Source organism: Vigna umbellata, chromosome 5 (assembly GCF_029865625.1).
Source record: "Vigna umbellata cultivar VRB3 chromosome 5, Vumbellata_1.0, whole genome shotgun sequence".
Taxonomy (NCBI): domain Eukaryota; kingdom Viridiplantae; phylum Streptophyta; class Magnoliopsida; order Fabales; family Fabaceae; genus Vigna; species Vigna umbellata.
Genome location: NC_142169.1, coordinates 37192516 through 37219517, shown reverse-complemented (window position 1 = coordinate 37219517; position 27002 = coordinate 37192516). Strand labels below are relative to the sequence as shown.

Here is a 27002-nt window from a genome sequence, read left to right as displayed (position 1 = left end):
TAATTGCTTTTTATGACTTGAATATACTTTTTGGATCATGTAATTTCATTTGGAAACACCAAACTAGCTTTTGCCAATCCAGAATTAGAAATTAGCAAAGCAAAATTTCAAACAGCACTTGGAAAATGGTTCTACACCAGAAAAATGATCCTAATTTGGTGGTTTTAAACCCAAAATTGCTTAGAAGTGATTCGGTAGCTAATGTGAGATATCAAACAACTTTGTATCATCATTTTAAAGATTTTCAATCACTCAAACAACTTAAAAACATATTGCAATACCAAATCACTGGTTCACTTCCATTTTAAAGCATATTTTGATGGTTTAAAAGGCAAATCTGCATATAGGCTAGAAAATGACCAAATGAACAATTTTGAAATGGCAATTTAAGCTTGCTCAAAAGTTGTAAATGCACAAAAACAACAAGATTCAACAAATCACTCTTGCTATAGCCTATTGTGTAGCCAAAATGTACCAAAAACATCACTAGAAATAAGATTTGAAAGAATCAAAGCTGGACAGAAGTTGCAATGACACTAAGAAAGCCTAAAACTCTAGATCTAACTGAAGGTAAGCATCTAGAGGATGTGACACACAGAAAAATTTGGATAGCACATGCTAAGGATTTTTTAGCAACTAAGCTATGCATATTGCATTTCATTGCTTAATATGGTTTGCCATACCTTTAGCCATGTTCAATAACATCAAACAAAGTAGTTCCAAACAACATAACTAACAAAACTAACTTGAAATAGATTGAAGAACCTTGAACTAGAAATGCATTTTTATGTAGATTTTTGAAAACAGAAACAAGTTTGAATGCTTTAGCTTATATCACCAAGTCTAGAACATTGTCTCATTGCCTCATATGGTTGATATATGGATACAAATGCATATGAACTCATTTTAAAACGAAAAACACAACTGGAACAAATTAAACCACATGAACACAAAAGCAACATTGCATCAGTATGCAAATGATTGGACAAACTTGATTTTGTGATTTTAAAGTTGAATTGAACACAAACTAAGGATATTCATCGATTAAAATGTGTAACAAACATGTATCAATATTGGAAACACAAGCACAATACAGGAAAATATGAAATTGAGCCAGACAGAGATGGAAAAGAAAATAAAAAGTGACAGAGTTTGAACAACACAACGCAAAACTAAGAAACTAAAGTGAGAGTGGCTTAGCTCTTATAGAACCGCGTCGCAGAATGTGGCAGCGGATTGAGATAAAGCATATAGGATTGATGCACACAAGGTGTTCTATGGAAGGTTCAGTGAGTATATGGTGAGTGTTTGAGGTCTTTCTAAGCTTAGAAGGCCTTCCAAAAGGGAAGGAAGCTAGAGGAGAGTGTGTTGGATAGACACACAAGAGTTGAACCAAGAGTATAGAGTCTGGAGAAATCTCAATAGCAATTCAATCTACTTCAAAGTTGGATTTTACAAAGGAGAGATCATCTCTTTTATAGGTGAAGAGAAACCTCCATTTCTGAGTTGTATTTTGTCTATACATAAAGAGGAAAATGTGCTGGAGAAGTTAAGGAGCTTGGAGTGCACGTTTCAGCCAAGCACACATTACAAACATGTTAAACGTGAAAAGCTGGTCCGAGATGGTTGGGCGCATGGTGGTTCAGGTTGAGCGTTGGCGAGAATCCGGAAGGCATGTTGGCTTTGGTTTTCTAATCGTGAAGCTAAGTGGTCCAATCTGTACAACACTTTTTTCCTCCATCTTTTGATTCCTTTGCTTCCTTTAGCTTGCCAAGCTTTCTAAGTTGATTATGCATGGTCTCCAACCTTTATTTAGGTCCTATAAACTAGTACAAATGTATTTAGCAAAGAGAAGAAGAATTTTAGTAAGTAATTCTCCATAGGAGTAAGGTGTCAGGTGATCCTTCTTCTTCTTGAATCTTTTTTGACATGGCTCTTGTAAGAGGTCCTATGTGAATCTTAGATGGTCCGTCATCATTAAGAGTATCCCATAGGAGTGTGTTCCCTGTAGATACCTTAAAATACGTTTGGTTGCATTTATGTGTGATATCCTTGGGCATTCCATGGACCTACTTATCACTCCAACACTATAGCTCAAATATGGTCTAGTGTTACAGAGATATCTCAGGTTCCAACAATTTTCCTATAAGTTGTAGGATCTACAACTTCCTCCTATGGCTCCTTTTCCAACCTTAATCCCACTTCTGTTGGAGTGTTGGCAGCATTACAGTTTAACATGTTAAACCTTTTTAACAAGTCTAAAACATACCTTTACTGATGCCTCACAATTCCACACTCAGTCTTAGTGAATTTGATCCTAAGAAAGTAGCTAAGCCTTCCCAAATCACTCATCTCAAACTCCTTTAGCATTTGGACTTTGAAATTAGAGATTAGCTCCTCACTACTTCCAGTAATTAAGAGATCACACTAGTGCATAATTGACCTTTAACGTCACCCAATAGACGTCGGTCCGCCAAAACCCCAATGTAAATAATTGACCGGTGGCATAAATGTAAATAAGTGAGTGTGTAGACGTTTGTCTTGTAGGGGCTCCGACGTCTATAATCGTCCCGCTCTCACAGACGTTTAAAAAGCTGAAGCATTGAACTCTTCAACTACCCTGTCAACCTCTTAGACGTCCGTTCTGGAGGGGGCCGGACGTCTATAATAATATAGACGCCCGACCCCCTCTAACGGACGTTTAAAAGGCTGACGGGGGAGTTGAAGAGTTGATTGCTTCAGCCTTTCAAACGTCCATTAGAGGGGGCCGGACATCTATAATATTATAGACGTCCGGCCCCCTCCAGAACGGACGTCTAAGAGGCCGAACGCAATTAGCTCTTCAACTACCCTGTCAGCCTCTTAGACGTCTGTTCTGGAGGGGGCCAGAAGTTTATAATATTATAGACGTCTGGCCCCTCTAACGGACGTTTAAAAGGCTGACGGGGGAGTTGAAGAGTTGGTTGCTTCAGCCTTTTAAACGTCCGTTAGAGGAGTCCGAACGTCTATAATATTATAGACGTTCGGCCCCCTCCAGAACGGACGTCTAAGAGGCTGAACGCAATTAACTCTTCAACTACCCTGTCAGCCTCTTAGACGTCCGTTCTGGAGGGGGCCGGACGTCTATAATATTATAGACGTCCGGCCCCCTCTAACAGACGTTTAAAATCCCCTGCGAATTTCAATATTTAAAACCAGAAGACGTCATATTAGTGACTACCACGATGTCTATACTACTATAGACATCGGGGCCTCCCAACAACGGACATCTAAGGGCATATATACCAAAACGCGAACCCGCGAGTAGTTACGCTCACTGTTCATCGTCTTCCTCGCGTTTTCCCTCTGCGCCTTGCATTTCCAGGTTGGTTTTTATCTTTTTTGGACCATTTAATCTTACTTTTATTCCGATTAAATTGTTCAGTGATGAAATATCTTTCATTTGGACCGATTAAAAATCGTTTTCGGTGCGTTTTGGTGACGTTTGTTGCGTGTTCTTGGGCGGCGTTTTTTGGCCTACGATTTAGGTCGTGCACTCCTCCATTTCCCTCCATTTTCATTTCGAATATGCTCTTCAGGTTAGTTTCTTCATTAATAATATTTTTATAGGGTTTTTGTGTATGCATGTTTTTGACTTTAAGGTCTGCATGTGTTATTGGCTTTTGAATATGCATGTATTAGTTGTGTTATTATAATTTTCATGTTAGATTATAAGTATCAAATCATTGAGTGACCCTTAGTTCCCGTTTGAAATTTAACACAAACGATTAATCTTTTAATCGTTTGTGTTAAATTTTGAATTGTCCGATTGGACAGTTTGAGAAAATTAATTTTCATAATTTGCAATAACATCTGAGTTGGAGTCTATGGATAAGATTGATAAACTTTTGGTTCAGTATTTGTGTTGTTCTCTGGATGCATATTTGATTGTGGTCATGACTACTCTCATTTCGTGTATTTCGGAGACCAATGCGAAATGCTCCCGAAATTTTATCAAATTTATCATATAGACTTCAATGCACGTGTCTTAGCGAATTATGAAAATTATTATTTTTGAATGGGTAGGGCCTAACCTTGTGAGAGTTAAAAACTTAAACTGATGATTTCACGAACATAGAATGGATCGAAGATGGATGAATGAACGTCGCATCAGTGAAGAATATGATAAGGGTGTTTCGGAGTTCTTGCAATACGTTGAACAAAATACTAAGTCTGTGAACGGGACATAATTTTGTCCTTGTGTGCGTTGTCTTAATCAAATACGGCAAGACTTAGGCAATGTGTGTGACCATCGATTCATGTTCGGCATCATGAGGACTTATACCATTTGGACTTGGCATGGAGAAGTATTGGACCAGCCTACCACGTCATGAGGAACGAATTATGTGGAAGAATGGATGAGTGATCATTTAGAGGACATGATACGTGATGTCGGTGAAGATAATTTTGGAAGATCTAATTTGTATGATTCTCTAAAAAATGATTCAGAGCAAATGTTGTTCCCCGGATGCTCGAACTTTACCAGTCTGTCTGCAACTTTAAAGTTGTTTAGTTTAAAAGCAAGGAATGGATGGACCGATAAAAGTTTCACCGAGTTGTTGGAGTTGTTGAAGGAGATGCTTCCAGAAAATAATACTCTGCCTATTCGTAATTACGAGGCAAAATTTTTTTTATGTCCAATGGGTCTTGAATATCAAAAGATACATGCTTGTCCTAATGATTGTATTTTGTACACAAAGGAGTTTGCTTCGCTAAAGTATTGTCCAACATGTGGTTTATCCCGTTTTAAAAAGAAATATGATAGAAACACTACCGATGAAGGTAATGATGGTGCACCTGCTAAGGTGATGTGCTATTTGCCTATAATACCTAGGTTCAAACGTATGTTCTCTGTTAAAGAAGATGCAAAGAACCTTAAATGCCACTTATACGAAAGAAAGTGCGATAATGTTCTTCGACACCCTGCTGATTCACCCCAATGGAAAAAGATTGATGAAAAATTTCCGGAGTTTGGTGCAGATCCAAGAAACTTAAGACTTGCACTTGCAACTGATGATATGAATCTGTATGGAAACTTAAGTAGCAAACATAGTTCATGGCCAGTTATGTTGATGATTTACAATCTTTCTCCTATGTTGTGCATGAAGAGAAAATATGTGATGTTGTCCATAATGATATCGGGTCCTAGACAACCTGGAAATGACATTGATGTTTACTTAAAACCTTTAATTGATGATTTGAAATTGTTGTGGGAAGAAGGGGTGGACGTGTTTGATTCACATGTTCAGGAACAGTTCCGTTTGCGTCCAATGTTGTTATGCACTATAAATGATTTCCCAGCGTATGGAAACTTGAGCGGTTATAGTGTTAAAGGTCATTTTGCATGTCCCATATGTGAAGAAAACACTAGCTACCTTCAATTGAAGCATGGACAGAAGACGGTATATACAAGACATCGAAAATTCCTTCCTCATAATCACCCTTATCGTAGATTGAAAAAGCATTTAATGGAAGTGCTGAGGATGAGGTTGTGTGCATACCCCAGAATGGTGAAGAGGTATACAACGAAGTCAAAAACATTGACATTGTGTTTGGAAAATATCATAAAAGTACCCTTGCAAAAAACATTTGGAAGAAACGATCAATATTTTTTACGCTTCCATATTGGTGTCACCTTGATGTTAGACATTGTATTGATGTGATGCACGTTGAAAAAAATGTTTGTGACAGTGTCATCGAACTTTATTAAACGTCAAAGGGAAGAGCAAAGACGGAATAAAAGCACGACAAGATTTGGCTGACATGGGAATCCGATCCGAGTTACATCCACAGATAATAGGAAGACGCACCTATCTGCCCCCAGCCTGTCACACACTTTCTAAAAAAGAAAAACAAAGTTTTTGTAACTATTTAAGAAGTGTGAAGGTTCCACAAGGTTATTCTTCAAATATTAGTAACCTTGTTTCTATGCAAGAGTTAAAGTTAGTTGGTTTCAAGTCCCATGATTGTCATGTATTGATGCAACAATTGTTACCTGTTGTTATTCGAGGCATATTACCTCATTCTGTTAGGGGTATTCTAACACGCCTGAGTTTTTTCTTTAATGCCATTTGCAAGAAAGTTGTTGACCCTCGAGGTTTAGATGAATTGGAAAATGAAGGAATAAGACTACTGTGTCAATTGGAGATGTATTTTCCACCTTCTTTTTTTGGTATCATGGTACATTTGATTGTTCATCTAGTCAGAGAAATTCGAATATGTGGGCCGGTCTTCATGGATGTATCCAGTTGAAAGATACATGAAGATCTTAAAGGGATATGTCAAGAATCAGTATAGACCAGAAGCTTCAATCATAGAGCGATACATTGCAGAGGAAGCCATTGAATTTTGTTCAAGTTATATGCCATCTTGTGAACTAGTTGGTCTTCCCAAGAGTAGACATGAAGGAAAATGTGAAGGTAAGGGTGTTTGAGGTGTGAGAATTCAAAGTGTTAGCAGAAAAGAAGTTGACCAAGCTCATTTGTACATCTTAAACAACATTGTTGATGTGATTCCTTACATTTCTGACCACGTTAATGAAATAAAGGCAGCAAACCCAATAATGAGTGAAAAATGGCATCTTAGTGAACATGTCAAAACTTTCTTACAATGGTTTAAGAAAAGATTTATGCGACTCCAGATGTTTCTGAAAGTTTATTGAGGTTATCTCGTGGACCGAACGCATATGTCATTACATATGGTGGGTACTATATAAACAATATTTCTTTTCAGACAAAGGTAGAAGATGACAAAAGTAGAGTTCAAAATAGTGGCGTCACACTACAAGCTGAGGTTGTCCACTTTGCTAGTTCTAAAGACAAAAATCCAATCACAGCATCCATGAGTTATTTTGGAATAATACAAGAAATATGGGAAGTTGATTATGTCACTTTTAGAGTCCCGGTTTTCAAGTGTAAATGGGTTGATATAAATTCTGGTGTCATGACAGGTGACTTTGGTTTCACATTGGTAGACTTGAACAAGATGAATTACATTGATGAACCATTTATCATGGCTAGTCAAGCAAGACAAATATTTTACGTAAATGATCCAGCGAAAAAAAAATGGTCAGTGGTTTTAGAAGGAAAAAACATGCATGGACATAATGATGACGATTCTCTTGATATACTTGAGACAACATTTGTTGCATCTAGACCCATTGAAGACCTAGTTGATGACGTTGCCGATGTCATCCAGGCAATTCGTAGTGATCACAATGAAGGGATTTAGGAGAAAACAATATCTTAATAGGTTGTGATAGTTAATTATTGACTTTATATTTATGTTCATCAAAATTGAATTATTACTAACCTTGTATAATTTTTCAGGTATGTCGGCCTCAAACTCAGGATCGGGACAGACCAGACGTGGTCGAGGCGTCACACATTGGCAAATGTGACAGTCGGACGCGTTGATGGGCAGAGGAGACATGTTGAGATTGACCCCAGATCAGGTCAGGCATCAGGGCCAAATGCTGATAGGTTTAGGAGTTATCTGGGTAAGTTAGCAAAAAGCCATGTCTCTATCCTTCATGCAACTTGGGATGACGTCCCAGAGGTCGACAAGAACCTCTTATGGCAAGATATTCAGGTATGTTTACTTACAACACTGTTGATATACTTATTTCTTTCATCTTTTAAAATCAATAACATGTGTTCTGTTTTAAACAGCAACATTATGATATTCCAAACACGATACAAATTAGAAAGAAAGTGTTATCGCATATAGCGATAAGATGGAGGCATTTCAAGACAAGGCTGACACGACTATATGTCTTTGGACACAGACAAGATCAAAATCCATGTCAACAGTATACCTTCACAGAGGAGGACTGGATACAGTTTTGTGTATCTAGAGAGATTGAGGAATGGAAGGTCTGTTTCTTAACAACTTAAAACCTTTCATTGAGTTCTTATGATTTTACACTTATTTATGTACATGGTTTCACAGGGTAAAAGGTTAGCCGCCCAAGAAAGACAACGGCTAAACGATGCACCACACTTGTTAGCACGAGGTGGTTATGCAAAACTGGAAAAAAAACTTAGAAAGTCTAGAGCGGATGCCTTGGGACTTGAGACGCCGGACCTAGCACCTGCACCTGCTAGGTACGAGCTGTGGAAGGCTACTCGGACTAAAACTGATGGGAACATGTGTTGAGACCTCGACAAGCGTACTGAATCGTTCAAGTAATAAACCGGTAAGTCCGAATATCGTTTTCCAAGAGATTTGTTTAGATTCACTGATTGTTAAAGTTTACTAATTTAGCGATTATTAAACGTATTTTTATAACACAATTAAGATTAGCATACATATTTAAAAAGTGGTAAAAACAGTCGAATTTAGGTTCACTGGGTTGACATTCAAGTTCATCACTCATATAATTTTCTACTAACACAGTTCCTCAAAATTAAGCATCGACATCCTAGGCGCATACAAGCCTCTAATTCCTCAGATGACAATTTCTGAACCATTCAAACTAAATCACTAATCCCTTAGCAAATTCAGATCTCAGATTTGCCTTAAACACAATGTCACAGATGACTAAAAGTTCCAACCTATGTCTAGAATTGAAATCCCTTAGTTGTTCTATCCTAGGTCTGCGGTCTCATGCATTTTCCAATGATTTAACCGTTCAATTAGCTCAGATTTCCATCGTAGGCATGAATAATCAAGATAGAACACAAAATTCATACAAGATCATGTATTAATAGATAGATTACAAAGAGTTTCAGAAGTTTACTCTCAACCCCAGTGAAATGGAGTTTTAGCTACACATATGCATCTCAAAAGTAATAATTGATGGATTGGATGGTAGAAAGTGGTGGTTTTGCACCTTGGAAGCACCCATACACGAGCTAGACGCGAGCTGCAACATTCCCACTGTCTCCCCCCTCTCTCTGGTTCAGTTTCGCGACATTTTAAAGGGAAGGACCTTAAGTGAATTCTCGCTGGGCGACAAGCCTCCACTCGCTGGGCGAGGGCCTCTTCTTGCTGGGCGACTGGTGTACTCTCGCTGGGCGACTGGTGCAGGCTCGCTGGGCGAGTGATGCACTCCAAGTCTTTGATATTATCCAATCCTTATTCTTGGATATAAACATACAAAAGCATCAATACACATTTAAACATTCAAAACTATACTTACATCAACATTTATATACTTTTCATGAGAATAAACACTTAAACTACTCAAAAGCACAACATTTTAAGTAACAAATACAAGTAAAGTTTACATTTATCAACATGACATCTTCCTCAGCAGCTTTGATCTCACAAAGAATTGTAAGTTCAAATTCTAAACATTGTTTGATTGTGTATCTATCACAACATGTCTTCTAAGTATCTTCGTTTTTGTATGTGCAGGATGAGTTGGTTGAGCAGCAGACTCAGGGAACATTTGTGTGCCAAGGTAGGGACGACATTCTAACAACGGCCATCGAAAGACCCGAGCACCCAGGACGTGTACGTGGAGTTCCTGGGGCAATTGGTCTTCGTGACTACTTTGGCCACACACAAAAAACCACTCAATCAATGAGTCAAGAGGCACTTAGGCAGATGGATCTTCAGTGGGAGGAAAGACTCAACCAAAGCATGAGATCAATGGAGCAACGATTCATGGAGCAGCTATAAGAACAAAAAGAAATACAAAGAGTGCTTGAAAAGAAGCTGCATTCCATGACGGAGGGCAACACGGGGCCTGGTGAAACTCCCACGCCACCTCGTGTCAGCACTAGAGGATCATGCTCTGTTGTTGAACCGTCTCAGTACAACGGTCAATATGAGCTGTTGGTTGATGGGGATCCCCCACGCATTGTGGCTATCGGACGAGTGCTTGAGGGAGGGGTCACTATTCATGGTGTTCCCATATTACCCCACCACGTGCGTGTGATGATTGACGAGATTCGGGATCCCTAGGCTCAGGTGCCTGTACCTACTCCTGAAATTAATTTTGTGGGGGAGGCCATAGGCTCATTTATAGCCTGGCCTCGAGCATTGATCATGTCACACATCGCTACTCCACAAGTATAATGTCTTTGTTATTAGTATTTTTATGTTAAGTTTAAAAATATTTGTTGATAACTCTTTGATGAAATTGTTATCTTCAGTTCACACGTCCTCAGAAGCAGTCAATTCATGAAAAAGTCATACATGAAGATGATGACATGGCTGAAGCAGAGGATGATCCTCTATCAAAGCTAATGACAAGATTACTCAGGTTGAAGAGAGCACCATTAGAACTATACTAGGATTGAGAGTATTTGGTCTACCCCCCATGTGCCAGTATATATCACATTGCCTGATGCATTGGAGGTGATTGGGGGAGACAGGATGTTGAATATTTCCATCATTCAACTGTGGTGCATGTAAGATAGTTAATTTTGTCTTCCATATGTCTTTTTCTTTGATTCCTATACTTTCTAACAACTTAACTTTGATCATTTAGGTACATGGACACAATCGTTGTAGACCAAGGTCGGTCTTCCATGTACGGATTTGTTGAACCTTAGACCATTCAACCTTCTGGTAACACACTTGCGAACAGACAACATTATTTGCAAACATGGATGGATGAGTCAAAAAGAGACGTATACCTTGTGCCATACATTGATGGGTAGGTGTTGTTATATGTAAAAGTTCATTATTAAAGTTTCCTTAATTACTTAGTTAAATAACTATTTGTCCTTCGTGATAAGTCGCACTGGCAGCTGATGGTCATCATTCCCAAACAATGTAAAATTATATGGTTTTGTTCGTTGCACAGGAAGATGAGAAATGACTTGAGGACCATGCTTCAAGGGTAAGTGTTTCTCCAAAAATGACTTTGAATTTGATGTTCACCTTAAACTTTTATGATCAATATAGTTATGATAATTTTACTTTGTGTTTTTAATCTGTACAGAGTTATTGGTAAATCTCAAGGTCAACTAGTTCAAATTTTATATCCAAAGCTTGATTGTCATTTATAGTTATAATTCATTTTGTATGTTATTGAATTATCTAAATTATTGACGATTTAGTGCATCATTTTAGTGTAACCAGCAGCAGGATTCGTGGGAATGTGGCTTCTATGTCATGTGCTGGATTAAGACCATCATTCGAGCTGCCATTACAGATGATTGGAATGAGGTAATGATGCATACCTTGAAGACATTACAAATCAAATTCAGCTTTAAACATATATGAAACCATAATGAATCTTTCTTCAATTTTGCAGTGCTTCAAGTTAACATCTCCTATACCAGAGGAAACGATTAGGCAAATAAGACAGGAGTGGACAACTTATCTTCTGCAAAGATGGAGTTAGGAACAATTTTATTTGTTGTTGAACAATGATTAATTTTAGTTTTATAAGTTTATATATTGATAGTTTTGGTATTGGATTATTTTGTATATTAAGTAGAACTTTCTTTATATGAAACGCAAATATACTATACTATATATTGTTCTGGGACAATTTTCTGCTTTTCAAGTGTGGTTTTAATGCAAAAATAAAATCATTTAAAAAAAAAACGCCCAGTAGACGTCGGTTAGTGCACAAACGGACGTCTATAGACGTCTGGCAGTGCACAAACCGACGTCCAAACCCCGTAAACCCTAAACATCCCGTTCAGCCATATAGACGTCTGTTCTGGCACAACCAGACGTCTATATAGGTGTTTGTTCTGACAGAAACCACGGGAGAGTTATAGAAGAAAAATAACATTAAAAATAAAATTAATTTATAACTAAATTTTAAAATAATTAAAGAAAAATTATAAATTAACTTATCTATAAGAAACAATTTTAATATTTGAAAAGGTTAAATTTCAAATTTTCTTTTTATTTATCTCTTTTAAAACTTTTGTTAAAAAAAATCATTTTTAACATAGTTATACATACATACATATATATATATATATATATATATATACATATATGTATATATACATATATGTATATATACATATATGTATATATACATATATGTATATATACATATATATATATGTACATATATATATGTATATATACATATACATATATATATATATACATATACATATATATATATATATATACATCTATATATATATATATATGGGGTTTGCTAACGCGCGTACGTCTGTTTTTCAGTTGGTACATTTTAGCAATGTGTACCGGATTTTAGTAGACAAAAATACCCTTATATATTATGGATTCCAAGTTTTAAGGTTAAGGGTATTTTAATAATTTTCATTCTCAAAACTTAAAAAAAAAAAAAAACCCCAAACCCTTACTGACCTCTGTCATTCCTCTCAATCCTTTCTCTTTCATCTCTCTCACTCCAACTTTTTCTCTGTCATTCCTACTGTAGTCATTGACATATTCACCTTCAAGGCAAAAGTTCATTCAAGATCTCTTCAATTTCACCATCTTCACTAACCTCTCTAATTTCATCATCTGTATTTGTTGAATCATCATCTTTAAAAAAAACCCTCTAGGCCAATTACCAATTCTTTCGGATGTCATTATGCTTGTGAAAATTAGATAAAATTATATACGACAAAAATTATAAAATGAAAACTCATTATAAAGTCATTTTTTGTAAGAAATTGTTTAATAATTGAGTGTTTCTGATTTTTTTCCAGGCCAATTACCAATTCCTTTGATGTCATTATGCTTGTGAAAATTAGATAAAATTAGATAAGACAAAAATTATAAAATAAAAACTCATTATAAAATCATTTTTTGTAAGAAATTGTTTAACAACGAGTATTTCTGATTTTTTCCAGGTCAATTACCAATTCCTTTATGCTTGTGAAAATTGGATAAAATTAGATAAGACAAAAATTATAAGATGAAAACTCATTATAAAGTCATTTTTTTGTAAGATTGTTTAACAGCAAGTGTTTCTGATTTTTTTTCAATTGGGGCTATAGTAGGGATGACAGAGAAAAGATTGGAGTGAGAAAGAGAAAAAAGAAAGGGTTGAGAGGAATGAGAGAGGTGAGTAAGAGTTTGGGGGTTTCTTTTTTTTTTTAGTTTTGAGAATGAAAATTATTAAAATACCCTTAACCTTAAAACTTAGAATCATGATATATAAGGATATTTTTGTCTACTAAAACCCGGTACACATTGCTAAAATGTACCAACTGAAAAACAGGCGTACGCGCGTTAGCAAACCCCTATATATATATATATAATTAAATCAACTTTCCTCTCACTAATCTAGTTAAACCAAAGAGTTTAGTTGTCATTCTTCAAAGTGAAGGACTTTTAATTCTTCAACTATATTTTTAGGATATTTTCTATAGTTAGATAGTTTTTAAATCAATTTCTTAACCTATTTTTCCAATATTTGCCATTATAAATTTAAATATTAATATTTTTAAAATGGAAGAAAAACTTTTTTTTTTCTGTATTTCTTTTTCAATCCTGTTTTTTTATCATCATACTTTCAAATAAATCAATTTAATCTTTCAACATTTAATTCTAAATTTTTATACGTTTCAACACAAATATTTAGTGATATTTTATCACCATCTCAAAATTAAAAACAAAATCATCATTTAATTTTTAAAATTTATTTTATCAACTTAAAAATACATAAAAAAAAACTTCAGAAAAAAGAAACACAATATCATAAACATATTTTTCTTCCAAAATTATGTATGAACTCAATTAAGATATATCTTATCATCACATATGATGTGTTCGCATGGAAGACACTGTTACAGCTAATTATCGAAGATAGATTTGGAATGAATTGCATGTTTACTTTAACTGATTTGCGAGTAATTGGAAGCGCGGATTCGCGGGAGAAACAAATTTTCTAATCTTCCCTCACCTGTGCAGATTTGCAGGATTAATCACCCATTCTCATTTTTAACCTGCACATACAGTTGCACATGTAATGGATTTACAGAGATGAATAAAAAATAAAATAATAATAATAATAATATTAATAATAATAATAATTATTATTATTATTTTAATTTACTCAATTACCATTTTTTTATATTTTAAAAATTAATTTTTATTATTTTTTTCTCCTTATAAACATTTTTACAATTATATATAACATTAACAATTATCATTTTATATTACTTTTATAATTAGGGATATTTTGATAATCTTTAATTTTTACCAATTACAAATGTCACATCAATCAAATCTTACACTAATTCTCACAAACTTTACTTCTAAGTCCACTCTAAATTACTTTCAAATCCACTCAAGTAAACACAAAAAAATTTACCCTCAAATCCCCTCAAATCCACTCCTCCAAATCATCTCCTCCAATTACCCCAAGTGAACACACCCATAGTCTTGCATAATAATAATATATATATATATATATATATATATATATATATATATATATTATTCTGATTGTTTAGATCATATTATATATCATGCAATCCCATGATTGTTCAATATAGTTTCATAATTCTATTTATCTTCCCCTTACAAAATATATTTAAATGTGAAACTGTATAAAAACTTCATCTGTCTAACGCATTATAAATAATTCGCATTTTCTCAATATTACAGTATAATACAAAGTGTCAACTATTTTAAATAACTATGACTAATTAAAAAATAAAAAAAATTCAAATGTGAGACTATATAAACACTCATACAACAACAGCTGTTAATATAGTTTGTTTAAAAGATACAGGGACACAATATTTCCTTTTCACTCATGATATATAATGAACATTTTTTTTTATCTAGATACCCCATTTTTTATTTATATTTGAGGTTATAAATAAAACTAACTATATAAATTTAAAACAGTATACTACAAATTATTAATTTCTTTGTACAATTGTTGCTAATATTGTTTGGTTAAAAGATACAAAGAAAGAGACACAAAATATTTCATTTTCATCAGTAATTATTTTTATTTATTTTATTAAAAAGTTCATATGCACAAAGTGGTTTTTTTTGTTATTAATTCTTAATTCTTCTTCAACTACTTAAAATATATATAAAAGGATCTAGGTTAGAATTAACCATGGCCGTTTTGTTAAAAAATAAAACTTTAAAAAATATTGTAAATTATGTGTAAGTTTGAGGTTATAGAAAGGGTTCAAGAGTCTTGATGATTAGGGTGGGTAGGTAGAGAGAGAAAGTGTTTGTGTATGAAATAGAGACCTTTGTTTTGTGTTGTGTTGTGCTGTGTCTCATAATCTCCACACTTTGTTCACTGTTCTTCCAGCCTCCACTCCCTCATACAAACAAAGCAACAAAGAAACTCCTCATCGTACGTCACTCCTTCTTCTTTTCTCTTTCTATTATATTTTATTTTTCTTTTCTCTTTGGTTTATGCAATTAATCCATCCCCAGATCCTTTTAATTTTTCTTTTTTCCCTATTTTCGTCTTTCGTCTTCCTATCCCTGTGTTGTTTCTCCAACTACCTCTCTATTCTTTCTAGTTAGCTTTCTCCCACTTATTTCAACATTTTATAACAATTTCTACAATCAATATATTTTTTTCTTCAATATTTTTTATTAATCTTCACAGCTTAGTTATCAATACATGTATGGTACCTAAGGTTACACCTTAGGGGAGTTTATTTTATTTTTTTATTGTATGATGCTCATGATTGTGTGTGCGTGTTTAACTAAATTAAAAAGAAATAAGGATTCCCTTTTATCAAGTTCTGACCTTTTCCCTGTAATTTGTTGTTTTGGGAGTTTAGTATTTGTTGGGGGCGTGACATTTGAAACCCTTTTCTTTTGGAGAATTAATTGTTCCGGGCTTGGTTTTGGGAATGGAAAGAGTGATTATAACAACGAGGGAATTGTGTTTGAAGTGGTGATTGAGAGGTTGATGATAGTGGTGGTGACAGAAATTTATTGACAGATAGTGTTAGAAATGTGATTTAAGTTAAGTTAGTTGGAGACACAAAGATCATGTGGGTGGAAGTTCACATTTGGTTTGTTTGTATTTAAAACTGGTTTTTATAATGAGTAAGGAGATTGCAATTAGCCATAATAAGTTAGGAAAGTGAGAAGCTTTAGATTTGTGTTATTGATACATGTATTTACTTCTGTTTTGTCAATATTTGCAACACTCTACCAAATCCTACAAAAATAAAGTATGAGGCTTTGGCATTTTGATATAGTTCTTTGCAAGCTGAGTATTACAGTGTCAGTTACTACTATTGTAATATACTGATATCTTTTATTTGTTTGATTGTAGCAGGTCAATCATTGTGGAGAAAAGAAGTGAGCAGACTGATTCTGTTGGGTTCTGAATTTCAGCCATATACAACTAAAGTTACAAGTCTGAACTGAAATGGAAACTGAAAAATCTAACATTTCAAAGGCTGAAGAACTTAAAACCCTTGCCAATGAAGCTTTCAATGGTAATTAATGCAATTTCTCTGTGCTGTGGTTAATTTACTTTCTTCATCATTGCAGTGAAATTTGTGGTAATATCTGAATTATTGAATCTAAATAAATTTTGATAAGGTCATTAGTTGTCACTGGTTTAACACATTTATTTGCTAATGCTTGCTGAACGTGTGAATCCCTTTTTCAGCTCGAAAATACTCCCAAGCCATTGATCTATATACTCAAGCAATTGAGCTAAACGGTGGAATTGCAGTTTACTATTCTAATCGTGCCTTTGCTCATCTTCGGCTTGAGGAATATGGTAGTGCAATACAAGATGCCTCAAAAGCTATTGAAGTTGATCCTAAATATTCAAAGGTGCTCTGAATCCTAAAACATTAGAGGCTTTCCTATATTTAGTTATCGTTAATAAAAGACATGTCCTGATTATGGTTTATTGTTATAGGGTTATTACAGGCGAGGTGCTGCTTATATTGGGCTGGGAAAATTCAAGGAAGCACTGAAAGATTTTCAGCAGGTAACTGTGTTTGATATCTGTAAAATATTCGAATGAAGGAGCTTAGTTGGAAAATAACGTGTTCATATTAGAAGGTCAGCTGCATTGCAAAATATTGATAGATTAATATTCACATTCCATTAAATAGTCATGTAGATAAGAATACCAAAGAGAATTCAGAGATGAAAAAAAAGTAGCAAAAAATTTAGTAGATTTGATGAAACCGTACTAATATTAGTCTTTAAAAGATGGGTATTTTTCATTGAATATATATTCTGTGATAGTTCCTGCTTGATATCAATTGCACTTGTTTAGAATATGGGTTACAACAGTTGCAAAAAGATGCAGAAGGTAAAAAGAGAAAAAGAGATATTGCAGGAAATATTGTTAATATCTATATATATATTCCACTTAGAACTAGAATTGAAAGAATGGTGGGGAGATATACAAGTAAAACAAGAGATCATAATATGGTTCATTGGATCCCACTAATATGCAATTGTTGGAGATTCTATATTGATTAGAGATGTGACCAAAATTATAGTGTATAACTAGGTGTAAATCTCATCTTATGAATTGGTTTTGTGAGGTTGAATTATGTTTAAAAGTTCACATTCTAAGAACAAAATTACACTACTACTACTATAACAAAAGCCTTATACCACTAGTTGGGCAGCACAATGCTATTTGACTTGGTTAAAGACCAAATCTTCAGAGAGGATATGTTCAAACTACATTTTAACATATTTCAATGATATATAAACTAACATAAATAAGCAAAGTAACATTAAAATTACCACTAGCAAATCAGGCATCAGTCTCAGTCCCTCAGAGGCAATATAACCACTCACCCAAACAGTGCCAAAACAAAACACCAAAAAATAAATGCAGTACTCAGGCAATTGACTAGGTTTAGATGGATATCACAGTAGCTGAGGTTGCACAGCACTTACAGAAGGGAGCTCATATTCAACCAGTAGTTCTGAATATGTCCAACAGGAGTGGGGATCTCACATCACAGCGTAGATAACAGAAGTTGTGAAGAGAGTTCTTAGCATCAAATAAATATGACAGCTGCAATGATTTGATGAGATGCTGCAGCTCAGCCCAGCCTCTGAACTCCTTGGTGCAATTTTATCGGGCTTCCTTTTTTGTTAATACTCTAATTCCTTCATTCTCCATCTTGTTAGATTCCCTCTGAACTAACCACATTTCTCTCCGCCATTTCTGTATTTTCTTCTTCAAATCCAGTGTTCCAGTTGCTAAAAGCTGGAACGAGAAATAGGTATTATTATATTCTGAATGTACTCTTTTTGTCCTAATACCAGTCATATCATTCTAGAAAATGGGTAACATCACTATAAAAGGAAGGGAAAAAAGAGAATAAAAGCGAAATATTGTTCTTAACTTTGATGGACGTGCTTCCTCCCAGTTTGAATCCATACTGAATTCTTGGGTACCCCTGTATTCCCTTTTATGATAGCTCAACAATTCTAAATTTCTAATGAATGTAAGACAAAAGTATGCACACTTGAAATCTGTTTAGGAAATGATATTCACAAATTAATTATATGAGAAATTTGTGAAATTTAAAAACAAAACCCTTTAAAAGTAAATCTGCAAATACGTAGTAAGTAGAATGTGAAGGTGGCCACCAAATTGTATTGCTGTCTTGTATTGTCCACTATAAAATTTACAACATTTATTCATATAGCAAATAGTACTACATCATATCATGTCTACGTGCTAGAAAATGAAGGATGCTTTTACAGTAATTTAAATTTCTAACTGTTAATTGTTTATTAATCTGTAGGTTACCCTGTAAATTCTTCTAGCGCATACAATAATTACATACTCTTTGAAAACATGCATAACTATTTATATTTTGAAGTGGTTGTTATCCCTCTAATAAAAACTGCAAATGTTGTCCAAGCTGGAGAGCTTGGTACACCCAACTATGTGAGAGATAGAAACATAAAGAAAACAAAGACATTGGTGGTAGTTTAGAAGAAAAGTAGGGTAGTATAATGATGGAATAAGGGGACAATGTGGAGACATGAGACACATTAATATAGATATTTAGGCATATTTGTTTCTTTTATTCAAATCATTTTGACTCCATAAAAAAATTTTAACTTTGATAAAAATCTTTGGGACAAATTGAAGGTTGTGAAGCACCTTCCCTGTTCTCTTTACTGATAATAGATTTGTTGAGTTGAGATTCTCTGTAAGTAATGTTTTTTTTTTTGTTTTAGACTCTTATGTCTTGAAATAGATTACTACTTAGGTTTTGAATTTTGGCTATGGTTGTGTTGCAGTTGTGGTAGGTGCTGGCTAATGTGGGCCAATGTGGTCTGTACTTGCAGCCTGATACTGTTTCAGGGGCAACTGCAACTGAAATGTTGCACATTTGCAGCTGCATCATGTAATGGGCTCTGCAATTTACACAATCGATGATTACAATTCTCTCCGTTTTACCAAGCCCTTGTGCCAATAGAAGCTGTTGTCTTGCTTCTAACTCTTTTAAAATAAAAACTTGGCAGTTTCCAATTTTTTATTGAAATTTTAGAATATGAAAATTTTCTTGGTATGCAACCTCATTGAAATATTCTGACATAAAAGTCATCTTTGTAGGCTGAAGCTGACAGTTCTTGTCGTTTAATATCAGCTTGAATGTTGCAACTTCTACTTTTAAGCTTTTACATTCCTTCAAATAACTGGCTACCTACTTCCCTCTTATTGTTCTGTAACACATACTTGTTTCAATATGAAAATGTCTTATATTTAATAGATTTTTATTGAATAGGTCAAGAAAATGTGTCCAAATGATCCTGATGCAACAAAGAAACTGAAGGAATGTGAAAAGGCAGTTATGAAGCTTAAATTTGAAGAAGCAATTGCTGCACCTGAGTCTGAAAGGCGTTCAATAGCTGAATCGATAGATTTCCATACAATAGGTAGTATTTTGAATATAATTTCTTAAGCTAGTATCTTAATTTTATACTTATGTTTGTCATTCTGTCATTTCTAACTTTTGTTTATTCTGGATGTGTGTATTCTAAAGGTATTATTGCAACTTTAATTTTGTAAAGCTTCAAATAAATACTATATAACATGACCCTATAAGACTAACTGTAGTTTTTGTTTTTATTATTTGAAAGCTCTAGTATAATGCTGCAGTGAATACCTTACCTTATATTAACCTTCTTTCATATATACACACATGTTTTGTACGATTATGGTTTCTTGATAAGAACCTTGGGAGAACCCCACCACAAGTGCTAGATGTTGTAGTTGGAGATCCCAAGGTCTTATAAAGTCCCCCTCTATAATCACATATTCCAATATGGGATTCAAGTCCATTACCTTGCAATTGGATCCTAAAATATTCTTAATGTAATAATGTGAAAAAAAGAAGCAAGTATCATGTTAGGTTTCTTTATTCAAGAAACCAGATCTATAACACTCTCCTCACCACAATACTCAAACAGCCAAAGTGAATGTATATGTATACGTAGTATTAACTCTGTGAAGTATGGAAAAATACAAGTAGGCATCCCCAAGGGAGCCTTCCTCCCTCCACTGGACAATGTTCAGTCTAACAATTCACAAATCCAAAAACTACTCTCTACCAGACCCCCCTTGCCTTCTTATAAAGGTCACCCACTTCTAACTACCCAACAACAATTCATTCCTAAAATTCTTTTCTCTGTCCTGCCCCTATTACCCATTAAAACCTATCTTATTATATCCTATCATATCACTTCAATAATTAAGTTATGCATGAGATTTTCAGTTTTTCATTAAATTATTTGATTGGATATTGTTCTCAGTTTTCTCTTCATTTAATTGTGTTGTTGATGGGATTTCCTTCGCTGAACACTGTTATTTTCATATAGTAAGATGCTGATCACTATCTTGTTTCGTCCACTCTTTAAAGTGAAATTTATTTTGGCTACCGGTACTGTTTTTTTGAATAAATAGTGATGACGTTGGTGTTCTTGGATAGTTCTGAGAGATGTTTAATGGATTGTTTTGCTATGAACTTTGGGATTGTCGATTGATTATATACATCCTCATGGAATTTGTTTTCAATCTTATTGAGAAAAACATGAAGTGTGACGTTGACAGAGAGGAAGGGCAAAATAGTGTAATATAATCTCATCTCAGTATTACAAAGAAATGCATATTTAAATATCAAGATGATGCACCATCAAGTGCTTAAACTTTCCTCTCCAACCTTCAGAACTATAAGTCCAAAATTTGGTGCAATGTTATTTCAAAGATGTAATTAAGTATCAAACTAATTTAAAAAATAATCTGTCAATTTTTTTATACTTAGTTAACTGTAAGTAAATAATTTGGTTAATCATTATATGAGCTAGAATGGAACATTTCTTGCCAATTCAAATAAATTTTTATTTTCCCTTCCTATTTTCAGCTATACCGATCTACCTCATGTTTCTTCCTTCCACCTCCTTCCTTTTTCATTGGTAATCTAGAAGACTTAAAAACAGGAATTTGTCATTCGTCTTGAGTGACGTGTTTGAGGAACATGTCTTTAGAAGTAATGGAAAATTCAGAAAATGATCACACTATGTAGGTGGTCATACCCTTTTCACCTCTTGGTTCATGCACATTATTTTTTCCTTCCTCAACCCAAATCAGTAGTTAATACTTTCTAGCTTCCGTCTATTCCTTAATCATCCTTCTTTCTCTCACAAATCCCTTTTCATAATCTAGGGATATTTTATTCCTGTCTTTAATGAATGTTTGTCCAACTTTCTATAAATCATCACTCTTTCTATATATTGTATCATTATAGGAAAGGGCCGCAATTCTTCGGTGCCAACCGAAGTGGCCATAGCAGCAGTGGTAGCAGTTATGGCAGCAGCGGTGATGTTGTTCAGGACATCAAAGACCACAATAGTAATTGCAATTGTGGTTGGTTTGCTGTTGCTCCTCGGGGCTTATTGGTGGAGTGGCCACAATACTGGTACATGTAGGAGTCCTTTGCATGACCCAGCCTTAGCTTAACATTATTTAATACCTTAAACTAATTAAGCATACAATGAACTTTAAAAATCTGAATTTCAATTTAAGTCAGATGGAATCATTATTTATAAACGCATTGGAAAGTAAATTGTTTCGTTCTTTACAATGCAACATAATTCATTATACTGTATTTTTATACATAAATGAATATACCTAAAACTAATTAATCATAAATATTCTCTTATGTCTCTAATATACTAGTTCCTTAAAGTGTAATTATTACCCTTCTTAGGCTTTCTTATACTAATCTAGTTTCATTCTTTTGTGCTGATTTTCAATTTGTTATTTTTTCCAATAAGCATAATACATTTTTATTGAAACTGTAAGAGGTGCTAAAAAGGAGGTTAAGTCACCCCCCTAAACTGACTAATGAATAATAATATACATTTTATACTTATTTTTACTATTTTCAGTTGCTTGCAACCCTGGTTGAATTATTTTTTCCTTTTGGGGTGTTCAATTGCTACCTGGATCAACATCTACAAACTTTTTGTATTTCAAAGTGTATGCATTTTATAGATGCCTCTGGGTTTGGTAGAGATATTGTAATTTCCTGGTCCAATACCCTCTACTTTTTATTGGGAGTTGTTAATCACAAGGACCATGAACAACACACATTAGCACGAAAGATGAACACTTAATTTTGTATTGTCTGTGGTCATTAAAATTAATGGCCTCTTTTTGTGATCATATTATTATTCCAAGTTCTACTGTTGCATATAATTTTACTCATGGAAATGATCAAATTTGGTGTTTCGTTTTAATGCTAGATGTCGAGCCACAATATTCAGGAGCAAGAATAGAGGGGGATGTTGTTACTTTGGATTTTGTGAAAAAAATGATGGAAGATTTCAAGAACCAGAAGTTCTTACATAAACGGTACTGAAGGAAGAAAACCATTGTTTCTCTTTTTGTTTCTTGATGAGTTATTGAAGTGTCTTCTCTCTTGTCCTCCAATTTTTTAGGTATGCATTCCAGATTGTATTGCAAACAAGAGAAATTTTGCAATCTTTGCCTTCTCTTGTTGACATACATGTTCCTAATGGCAAACGTTTTACTGTTTGTGGTGATGTGCATGGTCAGGTAATTGGTTTATTATAATCTTTGAACTGTCTATGATGTTATTTGAGTCACATTCTTGATTTTGAACTTTAGATCTGCTGAAGTTGTGTTGAAATAATTAGTAAATCTATGTAGTAAATCTATGTAATCATTACGTCTAAGGTAGGGGGTTGTGTGTTAGATAACCTATGTACCTAACTCTGTCGAAGTAGTTTAGGACGGTGCTTTGATGTTTAATATTCCTATTGTATCAGCTTTTCATGTACATAAATAGAGGACTATGAGAGGGATTCATTAAGCCCTCAAAACATATTTTTCTCTCTTGTTTAAATCTGAAGTAGTTGATTGGTGACTTTTTAATATGGAAAAACGAATTGTTGCTTATATCTTCGTGATATCTTCTGATAGTTTGACATTTAAGACTTAGGATTGTTATTATATCCTCTGTTTCATTTTCCTCCCATATTTTCATGGACTAAGATTCCCTGACCCTTATGTGGAGGAATTGGGTAGCTATTTTTGAGCCTGCCAATTATTTATTTAGTTGTGTTAATTTTGCTCCATTGTTCAGGAGGGACTTTATCTACCATATTGGATATAAAACCCTTATATTTTTTTAGGGAATGCTATTAGATGGGAAAATAGAAAGAATCACAGAAACATGGGATAGGAAATCTTTCTTTGAGAGAAGGAATAAGTAAATAATACAGAACATTTCTTTGAGAGAAGGGATAAGTAAATAATACAGAAGAAAAACGGGATCCTTCTTTGAACGTTTGATCAAGAAACCCAATTGAAATAATGGTTTTATTTCATATGATAAGCAACTGGATCAAGAAACCCATTTTAAAAGACTGCAAAAGCACGTCTTTTAAAATTCAGGCATTCGTTCCTATTTCTAAACATAATCACCAATTTGAAGCCCACTGGCTCTAGTGCACTCCATTACAGGGCCTTTGCCATGTCTTACCAAAACCTTGGAAATGGTATTGGAAGCTAAAATTGTTAATAGTTTGCATTTGTAAACATCATAAACTGAAAAAAGCTGTGAAAATAAAAACTAACCATTCCCCACTGTTGTGAAATAAAGCATCTTCCCTTTCTATTGGATGCAGGCAGGGAGAAAGAACACTCTGGAGTTTGAAATTTAACAAGTCACACTAAAATATCATGATTTACTGTCTATAGGCGAATAATTCCCATTGCAGTGTTGGCACTAAGTAAGGGGGTTGTATAATTCTAAGAGGTGATTTTTTTAATAAAAAAATAGACTCCTGAAAGGAAGGAACTTTGAAAAAGTGACAATTGAGGGAGAAAACTGTAGCCCATTTTTCTTAAAAGCCAGCCTTGACTTTGCTTAGCATTGTGTTTCCTAGGTAACTTTTAGTAATCATAGCGATGCAGAAAAAATAAAGTTTGACTCTCATAAAAAGGTCCTCCTGTAATTGTAATGTATTTAATTTATAAATGTCTTTTCTCCAGTTTAATTTCTTTCAAACTAACTTGAATGTAATGTGAAGTCTTTTTTACCCAATTGCATCATGCTGCTTGGCTTTTGTATTATCGTATTTCCCCCCTATAATTAACCTTGCAAATTGATTCTTTCCACCTTGATTTCTGCAGTTCTATGATCTTTTGAATATTTTTGAGCTTAATGGACTTCCTTCAGAAGAGAATCCGTATCTATTTAACGGTGACTTTGTGGATAGGGGATCTTTTTCATTGGAAGTTATCCTGACCTTGTTTGCATTTAAGTGCCTGTCTCCATCAGGTAAAGCCTAGATTTTTGAGTTAGTTTTGTTATCTTGTTTTTCGGAGACATCATAAATATATGATCGCTTAAGAACCTGATTAGATACTTTTTATGATCTTTTAGAATAAAAAACGGTTTTTTTTGTTCATGACAACTTAAATTGAAATCCATTACAATTCCTCAGGAAATTTAGCCTCTTTAAAATGCAATATTTACTTTTATTGTTTCAAGTGAATTGTATCATGTTGTTTGTGTGTGGGCATTCATTTACTGCTTTCCTCACTTTGTAAAATTCACTTGTTTAAGGGAGGAATATTTTTGTTCATGCAATATGGTAACTTGTTTTGTTGCCATGTAATTTTCAGCCATATATTTAGCCAGAGGAAATCACGAGAGCAAGAGCATGAACAAGATATATGGTTTTGAGGGTGAGGTGCGCTCAAAGTTGAATGATACTTTTGTCGAACTCTTTGCGGAAGTATTCTGCTTTTTACCACTGGCTCATGTGATAAATGAGAAAGTTTTCGTAGTTCATGGAGGTCTTTTCAGTGTTGACGGGGTCAAACTCTCTGACATCCGATCAATTAATCGATTCTGTGAACCTCCTGAAGAAGGTTAGATGCTTACTTTTTTTTTCCTTTAATTGATCTTAGCAATACCTTAATCACTCTAAACTTTCAGTTCGTGCACTTCACCGACTAAAATCCCTCTGGTTTTTTCACCGAGTATTGTAGTTTTATTTGCACCTATGATTGGTATGTGTAGGGCTGATGTGTGAAATTCTTTGGAGTGATCCACAACCTCTCCCTGGAAGGGGCCCAAGCAAGCGTGGTGTGGGTCTTTCTTTTGGTCCAGATGTTACAGAACAGTTTTTGCAGGAAAATAATTTAGGTGTGTTTTCCATTAGGCAGATACTTTCCTAAAGTTTATTTGTTCTCCTGTCAGTGGCTTCACATAAGTTACCAATTTGCAGATTTAGTTGTGAGATCTCATGAAGTAAAGGATGAGGGTTACGAGATTGAACATGATGGTAAACTCATAACTGTCTTTTCTGCTCCAAATTACTGTGACCAGGTAATCAAATCCCTTTTTTCTACATTCATTTCTAAGTAAGTTTAGCTATTTGCTTACATGATTGTCTAAGAAGATTTTGTGGATCCCAATCCCATTTCATGGAAAGAGACTTTTTTTGTTGTAATCTGCCTTTATCTATAATAATTTGTGTAGACTCATTCTTTAACCTGTGCTTGAGTATGTAAACATAACGAGACAAGCTCTAGAAGAGAGGCAATTAAGCACGTTGCATGATTGACCAGGATTCTTTTCCAATCACATTAAATGTGTTAATGAAAACCATATTACCCACCTTGCTTTTGTACATGTTTGCATGGATAGTGTGCAGTGTCATTGGCCTTCTTATATTAATTTCTGAGTATATTTTGATCTTGGTGTTAAAATCTACATAACGTTGATTTTTGTTGCATGCTGCAGATGGGTAACAAAGGTGCCTTTATTCGGTTTGAAGCACCAGATTTGAAACCTAACATTGTCACATTCTCAGCAGTGGTTAGTATCTTTTGTGCTTTAGACCATGCTATACTAAGCTATGTCTTGTTTTGTGCTAAAAAATAATACGAATAAATAAATATGTTCGTTCATTGTTTTATTTAAGAAATAGTATGGTGCAATATGATTGCATTTCTTCCAATCTGTATTCCTATATTGGGGTTGACATTCATTTCTTCTGTCTGTTTACTATATTGAAATTGCAGTCACACCCTGATGTCAAACCAATGGCTTATGCAAACAACTTCCTCAGGATGTTCTCATAATTTACAAAGCTGACTAGAAGCCTAGAACTGTCAATGGTTTAATGCTGTTTTGAATGACTGTTATTCGCCAAGGACATGATTCAAGCGATGGCTAGAGAAGATTTGGTACCGTGCTACATGTTTATCTTTGTTGTTCTGTATAATATTTTTGGCTCAACATTTTATTAAAACTCATTTTTTCTCCCCCTCCCCCCTAATCTTTACCCCTTCAGTTTTGTGCTGTTTTATTTTCTGTGAACAAGTGTAAGGAAATTTACATCTCCATTTAGCTTCATGAAACTCTGGTGATAATGTTTAACTGAAATGACCACATGAAAATCACTGCTTAGATGCAAGACCATTTACTCTGTTTTTGTGCTAGTGTGTTGCCGATCATTAGACTTGGCTATCAAGTTTGAATGCGATATTTGTTTGCAAAGTTGTTGGTTGCTTTCAGGATTCA

The 27002-nt window shown here is 34.4% G+C and overlaps 1 protein-coding gene and 1 pseudogene across 5 annotated transcripts; both read left to right on the top strand.

The window, feature by feature from the left end:
* The first annotated feature begins 4118 nt into the window (after positions 1–4118).
* LOC148198272 (uncharacterized) lies at positions 4119–7926 on the top strand (annotated as a pseudogene).
* A 7176-nt stretch (positions 7927–15102) lies between these two features.
* On the top strand, positions 15103–26900 carry PP5.2 (protein phosphatase 5.2). Of its 5 annotated transcripts, none has more exons than XM_088116141.1 (14): positions 15103–15265; positions 16211–16373; positions 16550–16719; positions 16808–16879; positions 19665–19815; positions 21684–21854; positions 22684–22792; positions 22879–22996; positions 24599–24746; positions 25094–25342; positions 25494–25619; positions 25702–25802; positions 26220–26294; positions 26501–26900. In XM_088116141.1, the coding sequence occupies exons 2-14, from the start codon at positions 16304–16306 to the stop codon at positions 26558–26560; spliced, it is 1620 nt and encodes a 539-aa protein (XP_087972267.1). In that variant the 5' UTR covers positions 15103–15265; positions 16211–16303; the 3' UTR covers positions 26561–26900. The 5 variants fall into 5 exon arrangements, with proteins under 5 accessions (XP_087972267.1, XP_087972265.1, XP_087972266.1 ...); XM_088116139.1 differs by having other exon boundaries at positions 21684–21860; XM_088116140.1 differs by having other exon boundaries at positions 16208–16373; positions 21684–21860.
* The last annotated feature ends 102 nt before the right edge of the window (positions 26901–27002 follow it).